The sequence below is a fragment of the Amphibalanus amphitrite genome, unplaced genomic scaffold, assembly GCF_019059575.1.
Source record: "Amphibalanus amphitrite isolate SeventyFive unplaced genomic scaffold, NRLGWU_Aamphi_draft 000006F_arrow, whole genome shotgun sequence".
Taxonomy (NCBI): Eukaryota; Metazoa; Arthropoda; class Thecostraca; order Balanomorpha; family Balanidae; genus Amphibalanus; species Amphibalanus amphitrite.
This window is the reverse complement of record NW_024881502.1, coordinates 2,443,487-2,461,430: the sequence shown is the minus strand read 5'-3', so window position 1 is coordinate 2,461,430 and position 17,944 is coordinate 2,443,487. Positions and strand designations below refer to the sequence as shown.

General features: G+C 53.2%; 1 protein-coding gene across 1 annotated transcript in view; it reads left to right on the top strand.

The window, feature by feature from the left end:
* Positions 1–375: 375 nt before the first annotated feature.
* The window catches only part of LOC122377717 (laminin subunit gamma-1-like), a 163,530-nt gene continuing 145,961 nt past the window's right edge, over positions 376–17,944 (top strand). Inside the window, exons 1-3 of the mRNA XM_043358081.1 lie at positions 376–585; positions 12,695–12,834; positions 16,457–16,578. Of these exons, the coding sequence (XP_043214016.1) occupies positions 460–585; positions 12,695–12,834; positions 16,457–16,578 (388 nt within the window). The 5' untranslated portion in view covers positions 376–459. The remainder of the gene's footprint in view (positions 586–12,694; positions 12,835–16,456; positions 16,579–17,944) is intronic.

Genomic DNA, 17,944 nt, shown 5'->3' with positions numbered 1-17,944 from the left:
CGAAGGTACATACCATTTCGATGTCTTACCCAGCTCATATCGTCATAAATTTCGACTTACCCTCAAAAGTATTCATGCGTTTTTCGAGCGGCAATTAGGCAAATTGCAAGCTCGCCACAGAGCACAAATCCTGAAAGAGATAGTTCTTATCTAAAACATATGCTCATTAGATATTCAAGAAGGTTGCTCCTAAATATTGTAGTTCTAGCTTAAATTGGATGTTATGTATGCCGATAGGTTTCCGAGGCTACACCGGCTAGCGCCCACTGTGCGGTGGTCGGAGATTCGCGCGCGCGCGCCTCTACCCGACAGCCAATGGGCGCCGCCGGCGGCCGTGACGTCAGAGCGGCCAGCGGCGGCGGCCGGCGGCCTCTCTGGAGGTGGCAGTCGTCGCCGGCAGTCGCGGGAGTGGGACGCCGCAGTCTGCGCCCAGCCCGCGGCCCGCAGCAGCAGTCGGAGATGTGGCGTGCAGGCAGCGCGCTCGGCCTGGCCGCCGTTCTGGTCGTCAGCGGCGCACAGCGGCCGCTCGCCGTGGAGTACGAGAACGCGCAGAGCCCCTGCTACGACTCGCAGGGCCGCAGTCAGGTCAGTGCCGGTGGGGTCTCGAGACAGCTCACTGCATGCACAGGTCCCCGCTCAAACTGGCAGAGCCGCTGTCGGGCCGTGCGGGACCGGAAGGCTGATGGCCTCTCCAGCGTGCGTCTTCGTGGGTTGTTCTTTCAAATTCAGACCTTTCAGCAGACGTCACTCCTAATGCGCCGAGCAGCTGGCAGCTGCCGCGGCCTCCTTGTGTTGGTCTCCGAGGTCTGTGGCGGGACAGGCGCCGAGAACTGGCAGACAGTGTTGTCCGCCTCTGCTCAACTGTCGGCCGTCGCGGTGACTGGGATGTCACCGCTCCGTCCGCCACTGCGACAGACCTGCCGGGAGACCGGCAGACCTTGCGGCAGACCGTCCGCCACTGCGGCAGACCTGCCGGCAGACCGACCGGCAGACCTTGCGGCAGACCCGCGTGGAAGATAGTCGGGCCCAATGCCCCGCGCGCCCGCCCGCCCGCCGCCGCTTCGGTTTCATGCATTGAGTCGGTGTCGCTTTTCTAATTAGACGCGTCTGGTTGTGGGCCCGGGCCCGGAGCGGTGCACCTAGGAGCTGTGGCGGCCGCGGGGAGGGGACCCGTGGCCAGCGCCGCGGGGACCCGGCCGTGGCCAGCGCCGCGGGGAGGGAGGGGACCCGTGGCCAGCGCCGCGGGGAGGGGACCCGTGGCCAGCGCCGCGGGGAGGGGACCCGTGGCCAGCGCCGCGGGGAGGGGACCCGTGGCCAGCGCCGCGGGGAGGGGACCCGTGGCCAGCGCCGCGGGGAGGGGACCCGTGGCCAGGGCCGCGGGAGGGGACCCGTGGCCAGCGCCGCGGGCCGGCCATCAGCCGCGCCGGGTGCCGGCGGCGACTCGGGCTCGGTTAGGAGCCGGCGCGGCCGTGGGTCGGACTGCGGCACGCGCGCCCCTGTGCAGTGTCCCAGCGGCGCCGGCTGGTGGGGGTAGCCGGCCGGCCGCCGGCCGGCCCTGTATACCGTGCTGGACGTCTAACGGCGACTGCCACACGTTACGTCGGCTCCGCCCCGGTCTGTTATTGGTACCGTTGTTTCGTGCTTTCGTGCAACTTTGGCTCACTTTTTTTGGTTAAGCCTCAATAATTCAGTCATCTATTTATGTACAATGGTGAGCAACAGGGCCTAGATAGAGGCGACTCTTGGCTTTTCGAAAATAACAAATTCATGTGTACTGCAACAATGCGCACATTTTTTTTTTGAAAATGCAAGTTGCCTATGGCCTATGGCAATTGGAAAATGCGATTGCATGCTAGTATGACAACTTTGGCTCAGCAAAAATAAATTATGGTTTCCGCCCTTTTTGCCCACTTTTGCCAAGCGTATGACAACATTAGCCACTAGAGATGGCCCAAATTTGCAGTTTCTTTACCCGCCCCGCAGCTACCCTCTGTCCAACCACAGCTAACTACCAGCTGATTTTGGCTGAACCTGACCCGCAAAAAAAACGCAATTTAAAAAAAAAACTATTTTTGCAAGAAAAAATCCAGCTGGGTTAATGCCAGAGCTATACAAATATTACTTGCTTCATTGCTGTTAAAAAAGACAGCCAAACAAATAGTAAGGACTTAAATGCTATGCGAAGTCCTCAGGAAGTGCACACTGGATAGTGGAATGGGACTAATGCATTAATACATACATTCATAGGCGGCGGAACGGGGAGGGCACCGGGGCACCGTGCCCTTTTGCATAATTTTTGCATTTTAACCCGGCAGGCGGTGGGCCTCCCGGCCACCTTCCGCGCGGTGGGGGGGGGGGGGCTTTTGTTGCCCCCCGTATCTCCGAAACTACTGGACGGATCCGGAAAATTCAAACGGCGTTCGATGGCCCTGTCAAATTTGATAAGGGAAATCAACTTTGATTGACTTCAGGGTCACCGATGACGTCGCAGGTCAGGTCAAAGGTAAAATGTTTCACCGTTCACGGGTCTTTTGGGAAAGCGCTATAACACCGAGTAAAACGCATTTTGTCGAAAATCAGCGATAGGGCGTCAGTTGTCTAGTACATATGTTGCTATTAGAGGTCACTACTCACTGGTCATACCAGGTCAGGTCACAGGGCAGGTCACCAAGGGTCACCACATGAACCCAACTTTACTAAGGCTGTGCGATGCATGTTTTATGGCCAATTTTTCATTTCCAACGCAATGGTGTTGGTTATAAGACAATCAGGTACGGTTTAGGTCACTTTCTGGTGGTCAGGTCAATTGGAGAGCTGGTCTTGGCTTCTATGTATGTTTCAAATGACTTGAGCCACAACTCAAACTTTGCCACATCACCATAGAATACGTCCGGTTCCAGAGCAGGAAGGTGGCTCTGCTTTACTTCACGCTGCAACAGATTTACAAGGCCCTGGATAACATCCATGCTCTGCTCCTGTTCACTTGTCTGTGGAGCATGGACATTTGACGCTGGCCTTTGCTGTATTGTATTTACTTTTGACAGCACTCCACATACACCTGCGTGGCTATTCTGTGCCGATAGTCACAATATAAGAACAGGTAAAAGGCGGAATTGGTAAAACAGGCAAACATCAGGCACGCGTACACGTTATAAAGCTTACACTCCTATGCCCCCCTCCTCCTCCCACTACATATTCCTATTACACTTAACTATCTTCACGGCACGTTTGAAAGAAGTGGGGTCCAGCTCAACGATACTCACAGGCAGTTCATTTAAAAGTGATGTTGCGCGATATAAAAACGATCGCTGCCCGGCGGCCGTTCGCATAGCAGGAGGCCTCAAAAGGCGATCCTGACGCGTACTGCGCTAGAACTGCTGGCGCGAGTCACGAAACGTAGTGAACAAAGTGGAGATGTCCACAGGCTCGCCATTGGTGATCGCCTTATGGGCTGCCGTCAAAGTCGACACCTCATACATTTGTAAGGGGGAGAAGTCTGAGGTCCTCTCGCGCGTGAGAAATGTGGTCGTATTTTCTTAAGCCAGTGATCACCCTCGTCGCAAAGTTAATAATGTTCAGAAGCCTCGCATCATTCTTTGAGGTTCCACCGCCATAAACAGAAATACAGTATCTCACGCGCGAGAGGACAAGACCGTCAACAACAGCTCGCAGAACACCCCGCGGGAGGTAATGCCTCAGGTGACGGAGACCGATCAGGAGGCCAATGCATCGACGGACCACGTCACTGACGCGCGCGTCCCAGGTAAGGTGGCGATCAAAGATCAAGCCCAAGTTTTTCACTGTCATGCTCTCCTGACCGGTCTCCCCACCGACCCGTGCGCTGACAGGGGATAGGCCACGTGTGTTCTGTTTGGTACCAAGGAGGAGGATTTCAGTTTTGGATGCGTTGAGCTTTAGACCATGGGCATGGAACCATGAAGAAAGGGTGCAGAGGGTGGTTTCCATGCGTTGGATGAGGCAAGGAAGGTTGCGTCTGGTATCGGATAGAAGGATTTGGTCAGCGTACTGGGTCACGTGAGCGTCCGGCGCGTGCAGGCTGAGGTCATAGATGGTGTAGATGAGAGGACCAAGGACAGATCCCTGGAAGACGCCCATGGTATTAGGGAGGGGATCTGAGACCACTCTGTCACCAGAGGAAGATGTGATAGAAACGGACTGAGTGTGACCGGAGAGATAGGAGGCGAACCAGGCTGGGTTGCTCCTGACTTGTCTGTGGAGCTCGGGTTCTTGTGGCAGCATCTTGGAGTGGCAGGTCCAGCATCAACTGGGACATGCGTCTTGCTGACGTTGCTTGGAATGCATCTTGGTTATGGTTTCTGGTGGTGTCATTCAGACCTCTTTCAAAATCAGCAATAGCTCTTTCCCTTGCTTGGCTGACAGCAAGCTCTGTAAGCAACTTTGTGTCTTCCTCCTCACACTGCAGTTCCAGTTTCCGCTTGTTCATTTCTTGGCTTTTCTCGATAATAGCTGCTCTTGCTGCCAGTTCTGCTTGTTTTTGTTTCTCTTTCAGCTTGGCGGAGCTCAACGTTGAGCTTTCTCCATCTGAATGTTGACTGACTCTAGACAGAGCAGCTCTTGACGTCACGAAGAGGTTTGAGGCACTATCTTGAGGTTCAACACCATCAGCAGGCATTTCTTCGGGCTTGATGTCAGCAAGATACTTCATCACTTTTGCCTTTATGGCATCATTGCCATCAAGCTGACTCAAATACCTACTCACATGGTAATCGATCTCATCATCTGGAAGCAGGGACATCAACTCATGATCAGATGATGTCAGCTCCTGACACAGCTTCAGCCAGTTCTCGAGCTCGGCTTTGACACATCCTATGCCTTCGGTTCCAGACATAATTTCAATCAGCCTCTGACTACTGGACCTTACTGCATTCAATGCTCTTTTGTATATGCACCCTTTGTTTTACACTGAGTTGATATTGAGCTCCCTTTTCTGTTGTCTTACGACTTCTCACACCATCTGTCGCATCATCTGCATTTTGACGCTCAGCCATCATGGAATGAGAGGATGACCAGGGAATTCAGGTAATGAAATTCAGCCACAGGAAAACAATGTCTGTACAAGGTGACTATAAGAAAATATTATACATCTACAACTACAAGTGACAGTTCGGAGTTGCGTAGAACAGGGGCGGATCCAGCATTTTGCCAAGGGAGGGGCTATTCCGAATCGGGGGCCCCCCATCGATGGGGGCCCTACCTACCCCCAAAAGTTTAAGCCTGGATTTCGTCCACTTTATTTTTGGGGGCCCCCTATCATGCTTTTTTTTGCAAAAAAAAAAAGAAAATGAGAAAGTCGCCCGGGGGGGGGGGGCGCTATAGTCCCTATCACCCCCCCCCCCTGGATCCGCCCCTGCTAGGAGGCCTTGTATGTGAACTAGGAAGCCCTCTGTGATAGCTAGGAGGCCCTCTGTGCAGATGCGAGCGCAGGCCCTCAGTACAGACTTGGAGACCCTTTGTGTGGATGCGAGTGGAGGCCCTCTGTGGAGATTAAGAGGTCCTGTGTTGGCGAAGAGGATATCTGTGCAGGCTTGGAGTCCCTCTGTGCAGGATAGGAGACCTTCTGTGTGAGTTAGGAGGCCCTCTGTGTTGGCTAGGAGGCCCTTTGTTCGGATGCGAGTGGAGGCCTCTGTGTAGGCTAAGAGATTTTGTGTTTGTTAGGACATCTGTGCAGGCTTGGAGGCCCTCTGTGCAGGTTAGGAGGCCCTGTAAAAGTGGTCATCTCTGTGAGTATAAGAGACCTCCAAGTTATGAAAAGCTTTACCAATCTTCTAACAAAGAAGTCTTCTCAGCTAGTCTTCTAAGAAATAACTAAGTGGGTAGGTTAAAAAAAAAACTCATCGGATTTCGGCCACTTTATTTTCAGGAGGCCCCCTTTTCAGCTTTTTAACTTTTTATTTTATTTTTGAAAAAAATCGGCCAAGGGGGGGGCCATGGCCCCCATGGCCCCCCCCTTGTATCCGCGCCTGGCGTAGAATTGGTCAGGTAAAATCAGTTCATGTAGGTTATGTTAGCACTGGTCAAGTCAGCAATTCAGGAGGTCATGGTAGCCAGGTCAAAACAGATCATATGAAATTTGCTATTCATGGCTAGACAACGATAATTTACTGTTACAGCCATCTAATAATGTGATTCAGTGACATAGCTGTATTATGCCGTAAATTCTGAAACGAACAGAAAATCGTATCAAACAGTCGTTAAATCGTTTATAATGACGCAACTAGTAAGTCATTAATACATTGCACAGTACATATCAAAAATCAACAATTTTCCCCCAACTTACATCGTTTGCGCCTTTCTGCCTTTCAATTAATCCAAACAATGCTGAACGTTCGTGACGCCGCCACGCGGCCGAACTCTTTGCCGCCTCCGCGCCACTAATGCCTTTCACCGACGGAAGACGAGGCAACCAAAATATACGGCCCGCGACACTTGCGGTTGCAGGTGGTTATCCCCGCGCGGTATGTCCGATTTCCAAACTCTTGTCATCGCACACAAGGTCATACAGCGCCGAGAACCCTAGCAACTGGCAGCCATGTTCGTCGCTTATAGCGCTATCCGCGAGAGACAATCCAGGCAAGGTCACCTCTTCCATCTTCCGCGTCCGTGGCTGGAAACGGGCAAGCGGCTGTTCGGCTATCGAGCTGCAGCTCTGCTGAACAGTCTGCCTGCCACCTCAGCTGTCGCAGCTACCTCCCGCCCGCTTCGCCCGCTCTGTTAAAGCCGCAATCGTGGACGATGAATCAGCACATCGTCGCTGACCAATAGGGTGGGGGTGGGTAGGAGCCGAGGAGGTATGAGGCTGCCCTGAGAGTGTTTTGTCCGTGTTTTGACGTGAGTGAATGTGCAAATGTTTTCAATGATTAGATGAGCAACCGCGGATACGGATTCTGAACAGTAATTGCCACGCATTGTGTATGTGAATCGCTCTTAAATGTAAATACAAATACAAATACCTATGCCAGTACTGCTGAAATCGGAGCCCGATAGGCATACGTGTGGACCTCGAGACGGGGTATTTCGTTTTTGCAACCAAAGGAAGACGCTTCACGGATAATGCTCCGGGCAGCGCCTTCCGTTGGTTGGTAAAACGAAACAGGCTGTCCACCTGTCTTATTATTTTAAAGAAAGGAGTTACCATTCTGAATTTTTGTGTATTCTGAGCTTACCTTAACCACTACAAGTTGGAAACCACAAGTTCACTACTGGCGTAACCGTTTACCGTCGTTACTGGATCTTAGCCTACCCTGATTTTCCCTAATTTTTTTTTTCATGGGTTGTTTTAAACCCCCTAGCCCTTAAACTTGGTCTTAAGAACAACTTAGGGTTGCTACCAAAGGTAACTGATGAACAGTCTTGCCTAACCATAACAACAACTTTTCTGCATTAGGTAAGTGTAAAAAGCTACAGCGAAACAAACTATTTTTCCAGGCGTAGGCCAAAGCTGCCATTGGTGGCCAAAGTTGCACGAAACTACGGTACCTACCAGAATAAGTCGAGGAGTTTCGGCATGACATGGCGGGCTCATGTTAATCGGACGTTCGTGATCTGCTCCCGACCCACTCGAGTGTCACTGAGCCGCTCGGCCCGCACGGATTCAGTACTGTATGTGTAGTCTATAGGCAGCCGCAGTGCACGCTGAGCCGCTCGGCCCACACGGATCCAGTACTGTGTGTGTAGTCTATAGGCAGCCGCAGTGCACGCTGAGCCGCTCGGCCCACACGGATCCAGTACTGTATGTGTAGTCTATAGGCAGCCGCAGTGCACGCTGAGCCGCTCGGCCCGCACGGATTCAGTACTGTATGTGTAGTCTATAGGCAGCCGCAGTGCACGCTGAGCCGCTCGGCCCACACGGATCCAGTACTGTATGTGTAGTCTATATGCAGCCGCAGTGCACGCTGAGCCGCTCGGCCCGCACGGATTCAGTACTGTATGTGTAGTCTATAGGCAGCCGCAGTGCACGCTGAGCCGCTCGGCTCGCACGGATCCAGTACTGTATGTGTAGTCTATAGGCAGCCGCAGTGCACGCTGAGCCGCTCGGCCCACACGGATCCAGTACTGTATGTGTAGTCTATATGCAGCCGCAGTGCACGCTGAGCCGCTCGGCCCGCACGGATTCAGTACTGTATGTGTAGTCTATAGGCAGCCGCAGTGCACGCTGAGCCGCTCGGCCCGGGCCCGGTGGCCACGTGCGGCGCCCGGCCGGGCCGGGCCGCCCCCACATGTCTGGAGTGCGTCACACACGTCAGCGCAGAGCAATAACACTGACGGATACTGGTGCGCCGCGGACGGCTGGACCACGGCCGACCGGACCGCAGGTCCACAGCAGGCAGACCGGACCACGGCCGACCGGACCACGGCAGACCGGACCGCAGGTCCACAGCAGGCAGACCGGACCACGGCAGACCGGACCGCAGGTCCACAGCAGGCAGACCGGACCACGGCAGACTGGACCGCAGGTCCACAGCAGGCAGACCGGACCACGGCAGACCGGACCGCAGGTCCACAGCAGGCAGACCGGACCGCAGGTCCACAGGAGGCAGACCGGACCACGGCAGACCGGACCGCAGGTCCACAGCAGGCAGACCGGACCACGGCCGACCGGACCACGGCAGACCGGACCGCAGGTCCACAGCAGGCAGACCGGACCACGGCCGACCGGACCACGGCCGACCGGACCACGGCCGACCGGGGCACTGAGGGAGAGGGGATGAGACGGGAGAGGGGCCACCTCCGTCCGGGCTCTACCTCCAGACAGGGGAGAGGGACCACCTCCGTCTGGGCTCTACCTCCAGACAGGGGAGAGGGACCACCTCCGTCTGGGCTCTACCTCCAGACAGGGGAGAGGGACCACCTCCGTCTGGGCTCTACCTCCAGACAGGGGAGAGGGACCACCTCCGTCCGGGCTCTACCTCCAGTCACAGAAAACCAGCTGGACCAGGCGCGGAGCGCACAGCGCTGGACGGGGCGGACGTCCACTGCGCTGGACGGTGCGGGCGTCCCGGCCGATAGCCCTCGGCCGCTCTCCAACGGGCCTCACCTGCGCCCGGCCACGGCCGCGGGCGATGGTCACTGGCGCGTGGATGGAGAATGTTTGAAAAAGTTACCCCGGCCGGCGACCGATAGTCGGAAAGACGATAAGCTCACGTTGTCAACGGTCATCATAAACAAACCCCTATTCCGACCCATGTGGAAATGGAAAAATGGATGGTGTGTTTGTTCAAGGATGAGCGTTGTTATCCGACATCGTATTATTCATAACATTGTTGCCGGTGATTGAAAAGGCGATTTTCTTTTAAGTGATTTTTTTACTTATGCATTTTCACACCATATCCAAACCATATCAGAAGCCATTAGGTATGAGTAAAGGTTGCGTTTTCGCCTTTTTATTGTGTCACAAAATAGCTACTCAATTGTACTCAAAATAGAATCGTTAAACTAACAAATGTGACAACTGACGTCCGTGTAGTAGAACGAGAGCCGAACGTTCTTTCCGTGGCCGGTCAGGCGGGCCGAGAGCGCCGGGTCTGCGAGTCGATAAGGGTCATTTCACGCTTCTGTGTGGCTGACTTTGGTCCATCGTGACACTGGGCTGTGTGATTGCGCCCTTTTGTCGCCTGTGGGAGACGCATATTAATATTTGAGAATATGTTTTCGATGCATATTGTTGTTTTGGGGTTCAGCTTTCACTGGAACCCGAAAAACATCTATGATTTCTAGAATGTCCGGGACAGCCTGTTGAATAAACAATTATACTGCTTTTACAAAAAAGAATTTAAAAAAGTGCCATCGAACGATTTTGATAAAAATTACATTTATGGATTTAACTCACCGTCAGTTTTGGAATGGTATATGTCGTTTCTTTTGAGCATCTAATGACCTTCCGACGAAACGTGCTCTTCGCGCGTTATTCTATGTAACCTGCAGCCTTGGTGCTAACGATTTTAGAGACTCACACGGTGCGTGGCCGGATGGAGCGGATTTTTCGCTGGAGAGAGTCGTCCAAGTGCGGTTAACTCCAGTCCAAACCGTTCTACAACATCCTGCAGAGTCACACCCGTGTTCAGTAATCCAATAGCGCGTGAGCGCATATTCTCTGGCTGCGTATGACCCGTTTGGTGACCTGCATGTCTGCGACTGACCCAGGGTCATTGGTCATTCAACATTCGCCGTAAGCGAGGTCAGTCATGTGTCTTGGCAACAGTCGCGAATGATCTGAATGGGAATTGGGAAGTAGGTACTTAGTGCTTCCTATCGATGCCAACAAGGTCACCGTCAACGTTTATATTATCAGGGGTGAAGGCGTACCTACGTAGTGGGAAAATGGATTTGTCGCAAAACCTTTTGGGCACGCTGTAAGCTTCAACGTCAGGTTTTCACTGAGAAATTTCACTCCGCCGGGAGTTTGCGAGCCGCTGGTCCTCGGAGCTAGAATGGCCGCTCGGCCGCGTCGCCGAGTGGAGTGTGCTGTGTAACGTGAGCCGACTGGGCGAGGGGAGCGGCGCGCTCCCCTCGGCGCGGCCTGGCCCACGCCGCCGCCGGACCGGGGTCGCCAGTCACCAGCGCGGCGGAACGGCCGCACAGCTGGACGGGATGTGGCCGCCGCCGGCCTCAGTGGAGCCTGACAGGAAGGCAGCGCAGATAGGCCGCCGGCGCCGGCCGCCCGCCGCTCACCGAGACGACCGCTGCCCGCCGCTCACCGCCCTGCACGGCTCGTCGGAAACTCATTTCATCCACAAAAGAAGCGAAATATACCATTCGAAAGCTGACGGCGAGCTATTTCCAAAAATGTATTTTTTATCAAATCGTTCGATGGCCTTTTTCAAAAATTGCGTTTTCGTAAAAACGTAACAATTTTTTATTCAACGAGCTGTCCAGAACAGTCTTGAAATCATGGCATGTTTTTCCGTTTTCCAGTGAAAGCTGAATACCAAAGGAACGATATGCAGAAATAAAACATTCTCAAATATTAATATAGGTACCCCTCGCACAGCCGGCAACAAGGCGCAATCACACAACTGAGCGTCACGATGAAGCTCAGCCACACAGAATCGTGGAATGACCCTTATCGACTCGCAGACCCGGCTCGCGCCCGTCTGACCGGCCAGGGAAGAAACGTTCGTCTCGTCCTGCTAAACAATTGTTGCATTTGTTTAACGATCCATATCGGTACCAAAGTTATTCGTGATACCTGTGAAGACAGTTCATTGCTCTGCTAGATTTACAACATGCATTAAATTACATTTTCTTACAGGTTTTGCTCCGTCCCGCTGCGCTCAATGCCCGCGCATGGAAAGTTCAGTCGGGGGAGGTTTGGTCAATCGTTGTCATTTTTAGCACATGCCATTTTTGGCAACCATGTGCCAAAAATGACAACGCTATCAGCTATTTTTGGCAACGATGAAGCTGATTTCACTCCTCAGCGAGGAAATCACGATTTTGGAAACACAAGCACTGATTTTGGAAAAGAAGTGCTGCCACCTGGTGCAAGAAGAATAAACCAGCTTTGATATGGCCGTTGATAAAGCTACCTGTCCAGCCCGGTGTGGGGGTCGAGGTGTGGAGGAGGACTTCTACATCCTGGGGATGGAAACGACGTAGTACGTACGGTGTACTGCAGCGGGCCGGGCCGGTTTTGTGTGGAACCGCCGCCCCACTGAGGGAATCGGCCAATGGCAAGTGGCCACCTATCGCCTTTGAACGAGACGGTGGCCAGGCACCGCCGCGCCGGTAGCCCTTGGGTAGCATCATCAGCTCGGCTGGCGCGCTCAGCCCCGGGACGGTGTGAGCAGCTGGTGTACAATCTCGCGCTGCGCCGCCGCTGCGGCCCGATCGGCGGCCACTCACGCCGCCAGGTTACATTATCCGCAGTACGCGCACATACCGTCCGCCCGACTGCGCGCCGGCCGGCCGGCCGGCCGGTCGGCAGGTCGTGTTGCAGCCGGCCCTGCCCCGCCCCGGCTGACCGTGCCTGCGCGCCGACACGTGTCATCCTGTGCTGATCGACTGTCTCTGTGTGTGTGTCGACTGTCTGTTTGTGTATCGACTGTCTATTTGTGTATCGACTGTCTGTGTATCGACTGTCTGTTTGTGTGTCGACTGTGTGTCGACTGTCTCTGAGTGTGTATCGCCTGTCTCTGTGTATCGACTGTCTGTTTGTGTATGTATCGACTGTCAATGTGTGTATGTATCGACTGTCTCTGTGTGTGTATCGACTGTCTCTGTGTGTATCGACTGTCTCTGTGTGTATCGACTGTCTCTGTGTGTGTATCGACTGTCTGTTTTTGTATTGACTGTCTGTGTGTGTATCGACCGTCTGTGTGTGTATCGACTGTCTCTGTGTATATCGACTGTCTGTGTATCGACTGTTTGTGTGTGTATCGACTGTCTGTTTGTGTATCGACTGTCTTTGTGTGTGTATCGACTGTCTCTGTGTGCGTGCCGACTCTCTCTCTCTCTCTCTCTCTCTCTCTCTCTCTCTCTCTCTCTCTCTCTCTCTCTCTCTCTCTCTCTCTCTCTCTCTCTCTCTCTCTCTCTCTCTCTGTGTGTGTGTGTGTGTGTGTGTGTGTGTACGTGTGCGTGTGCGTGTAACGACCGTCTGTGTGAGCTGAAGTCTGAGTATAACGACCGTCTGAGTCTCTGTGTCTGGCTCACGCAGCGCTGCCAGCCGGTTTTCATGAACGCGGCGTTCGGGCGCCGGGTGCGAGCCACCAACACGTGCGGTGTCACCAAGCCCACCAACTTCTGCGGTCTCACCGATAAAATCTGCGACGTGTGCATCGACGGAGACCCGTACAGGTGAGAGCACGGACCGTACCGGGTAGGGCACGGACCGTACAGGTGAGGGCACGGACCGTACAGGTGAGGGCACGGGCCCGTACAGGTGAGGGCACGGAGTCACGGACCGTACAGGGTAGGGCACGGGCCCGTATAAGGGAAGTCACGGACCCGAACAGGTGAGGGCACGGGCCCGTATAGGGGAAGTCACGGACCCAGAGTGCAGGGGGGGGGGGGGGGGGGCACTATTAGTCGGGGACAGTCTGCACAGTTACAGTCAGGGCCAGTGTGCACGGTTACAGTCCGTGCTGCCTTCGCCCCAGTGCACTGGGTCCTGTCTACTCACTGCAGTGAGAGGTCTCCAGCCACTACCAGTCCTGGCCATTCTTATAAAGAAAAGAACGGAGGGACGCTCCGTCATTTCTGAGATTAGACGGAATTTGGTTATCATAAAAGGACGAAGACGGAAGACGGAACCCGTTCAAAGAACGAAGCCAGATTGGCGCTACCCCTGCCCAAAAGGACGCGTTTCCGTATCATAAAGAGACAAAGACGCCTCTGGTGACGTTAGACTTTGCGTTGTTCATGAAAAATAACGCATCAGAAATAGCGCTGCTCTGCAGCAGCGACGTTTAGCTGTTTGCGAGAGCAACTTGTGCAAAATGTGTTTCAGGCTGCATGCTAATCGATATGTGAACTGTACAGCATTGGTCGGGAGTTATTCCACACGAAAATGAGTCATTTTGACATGCAGACCAAGTACAGCCCACCGCTAAAGTAATGTGTGGTTTAACCAATCTCAACGGATGGCTTTGACCGACGATTTTTAAATGCGGACTGATTGAAAAGAAGACGTCAATAGATAAAGTTGTAGCTGCAAGGGTGAAGATACATGTAAGCTACATTTAAAGTCTCGTTGCAGTCTGGCTAATCGTTCCTAGGCTTCAGAAGCAGAACATACCCATGACTGAAACCACACATTACTTCTGCTGTGGACTGTACCTATAGACCGCCACCTTATCGTTCTTCAGCTATCGTTGTTTATCAGGCATAAAATTACACATGAACAGGCAGGACTAAACACCTTGAGATGCAATAAATATCCAGTAAGTGGTAGGTGTTTGCAACTGCCTCCCAGTAGCTCCACCCTCACCTGGCCTGTGTGCTGTGTCCTCTGGCGCCTCGACTGGTATCACGGTTGGAGGTCTGAGTCACGTGGCACTACAACTTCTCGTTAGCACTTAAAGTTCTTGTTTGCACGCAGAGAAATTCGTATACACTCCGCCAGGCTCAGGCGCTCTCGCTGGACTGTCCTCGCTGTCCCCACACAGAGAAGATCCACAGGCTATTTCTTCCCCCGCTCCCCCTCCCCCACTTTAGCGTCAGTTCGTCAAAACCGTCAAAACAACACCTGCACCACCCGTCTCTCTCTCTCTCTCTCTCTCTCTCTCTCTCTCTCTCTCTCTCTCTCTCTCTCTCTCTCTCTCTCTCTCTCTCTACCTACTCCTTCCCTCTCTCTCCCTTTCATCCCGAGCCGCCGCGCGCCGCGTCGTCCCCTAGCTGATAAGGTGCCTTATCAGTATCCCCTCATCTTTTATCTCTACCGCCTGTCCCGAGCCGCCACGCATAGTACGATGCGAGAGCCGACGGAGCACTGAGGCTTCCTCTCGGGTCCGGTTGGCTCTCCGATATGACCTTATCAGGACGCCTAGAGCGCAATTCGCTTTGACGACGGTTTGATTGACGTGAGGCCCAAATGTCAATTCTGCGTCCAAAATGACGCCTAAATCTCAAATAACTTCAACATGTTCCTGGACCGAGTTTTGGATCGAGTAAGACGTAGGCAATGGTTTCGTTTTGAGTGTCATACGAAATGATTTATATTTTGAAGGGTTTAGTTGGAGTTTCCACGTCTTTGACCATTTTTGGAGCCGTTCAAGATCTTCCTGTAAGGATTTGAAATCGCTTAGACAGGTGATTTTCCTATATAATTTGGCGTCGTCAGCATAGAGAAGCACCCGTGAAGACATGCCAATCGGCAAATCGTTGATAAACAGAGCAAAGCACAACGCAGAGATCACGCCACCCTCCGGTGTTCCCGACGTAACCTGGCACCACTGCGAGCACCCGCCATTCACCACGACGCGTTGCTGCCTGTTTGTGAGGTATGACTGCTACCACTCCAGAGATGGACCTGATACATGATAACCCTTTTCCAGCTTGTAAATTAAGAGAGTGGTCTACGCTCTGGAACGCAGCAGAGAAGTCTGTGTAAATGCAGGAGTCCTATCATAGTAGGCGCTATATTTTTGGTCAGCTGAGATTCTAAATTCTCTTCTCTTAGCACTGAATGCCGGTTCGGTTTCCTCACACCGGTTTCGTTTCATTCTTCTAAATGCCGTTTCCTTTTCTCGTAACATGTTGCGCAGATCGCGATCGAACCAGGTAGGATAGTTTCTCCTAATATGCACAACAGGTATACAGTCGTTGATAGCCGCGTTAACAAAATCGTAAAAGATATCCACTGCTGCATCGACATGCATGCCATCAAGGATGCTCCACGGGAGTGACCCTAGCGATACACGTAACCTCTCAAAGTCGGCCTCTTTATAGTTGAAGGCGGATCGCCTGGATGTCAGGGTCGCAACAGATTTCACAGGATTTACAATTCATTCTACTTGTTTGTGGTCGGAGTCGAAAATGCCATCTCGCACATCAACATCGGTAATGCACTGCCGGTTACACAAATCAGGTCGAGTGTGTCATCGTCCCGAATCGGAAGACACACATACTGTTTAAGACCAGCCAGACAGCAGGCGTCGATAAAGTTATTCGCACGTCTCGAAGTTAGGTATATGGAGAATTTCGCCTATAAGGAAAATATTTTACAAACGGAAATTTGTATTTCATTAGCAAAAAATACAATCTTTCAATTTCATCATGAAACTTGTATAATTTCATTAAAGAACTTGACATCCTTTGAGTGTTTGTCCCAACCCCCTGCTATACCTTTGGTCACGTGACTGCCATGAGAAACTTTGCGTTTTGCAATGTGATGACTTAAACACAACAAGTAAAACAAGTAAAACAAGTAATAAATGTTACAAGTGTATTATTTATGATGTTTTAGGCATCAATCGTGTAAATATATCCTTAAATTATATACAATCTGCTGAAAAGAAGTCACGTGATGTTACCAGATGCTCGGACAGCATCTTCTTGAACTTCGATGTTGAGTACTTTGTACCTTCATTGAGGCCGAATAACGAACGTTTTAGTTATAAAATGAAGCAATGGGTCTAATGAGGGCAAAATTTAATCATTATTTGCACTTTTAGGCCGGGCTATCCTGGCATGAACTTCGGCAAGTTTGTGTGTAAAGCCTATGGTGAAGGGAAAACTTCACGCCCGGCTGACGTCACAGACCTCGGCTACCAAATGGTGTCCGCTGGGGGTCGGTGCCACCCGCGGGGGACAGACGCTGCAGTGCGCGGCTGGGTAGCTCCGACCCAGCACAACTCAGCGCCAGTTGACAGAGTCCCGCGTTTTTAGCCTATCAGTAGGATAATGCCGATTTTTTTTTCAGTCTGTCCGGCTGTACTGGCGTCCATGACTGGTGCCTCCCCCTTCTCTCTGTCTGCAGGCAACACCCGCCCTCATACCTTACCGACTTTAACAACTTCGAGAATGAGACCTGGTGGCAGTCGGAGACCATGATGGACGACATCCAGTACCCGAGCGTCGTCAACCTCACACTCGATCTGGGTAGGTGTCGCACACCGGCGGCCTGCCACACTGCCAGCCGGACGGACCCCTGCCACACTGCCAGCCGGACGGACCCCTGCAACACTGCCAGCCGGACGGACCCCTGCCACACTGCCAGCCGGACGGACCCCTGCCACACTGCCAGCCGGACGGACCCCTGCCACACTGCCAGCCGGACGGACCCCTGCCACACTGCCAGCCGGACGGACCCCTGCCACACTGCCAGCCGGACGGACCCCTGTAACACTGCCAGCCGAACACCTGACACACTGCCAGCGGGACATCTGACACACTGCCAGTGGGACACCTAATGCACTGCCAGCGGGGCACCTGATACATTGCCAGCCGAACACCTGATACACTGTCAGCGGGACACCTGATACACTGTCAGCGGGACACCTGATACATTGTCAGTGGGACACCTGATACATTGCCAGCCGAACACCTGACACACTGCCAGTGGACACCTAATGCACTGCCAGCGGGACACCTGATACACAGTCAGCGGGACACCTGATACATTGTCAGTGGGACACCTGATACATTGCCAGCCGAACACCTGACACACTGCCAGTGGACACCTAATGCACTGCCAGCGGGACACCTGATACACTGTCCGCGGGACACCTGATACACTGCCAGCGGGACACCTGATACATTATCAGTGGGACACCTGATACACTGTCAGTGGGACACCTGATACATTGCAAGCGGGACACCTGATACACTGTCAGCGGGACACCTGATACACTGTCAGCGGGACACCTGATACACTGTCAGCGGGACACCTGATACACTGTCGGCGGGACACCTGATACACTGTCGGCGGGACACCTGATACACTGTCAGCGGGACACCTGATACACTGTCAGTGGGACACCTGATACACTGTCAGCGGGACACCTGATACACTGTCAGTGGGACACCTGATACACTGTCAGTGGGACACCTGATACATTGTCAGTGGGACACCTGATACACTGTCAGCGGGACACCTGATACACTGTCGGCGGGACACCTGATACACTGTCAGCGGGACACCTGATACACTGTCAGTGGGACACCTGATACACTGTCAGCGGGACACCTGATACACTGTCAGCGGGACACCTGATACATTGTCAGCGGGACACCTGATACACTGTCAGTGGGACACCTGATACATTGCAAGCGGGACACCTGACACACTGCCAGCGGGACACCTGATACACTGTCAGCGGGACACCTGATACACTGTCAGCGGGGCACCTGATACAATGCCAGCGGGGCACCTGATGCACTGCCAGCGGGGCACCTGATACACTGCCAGCGGGACACCTGATACATTGTCAGTGGGACACCTGATACACTGTCAGTGGGACACCTG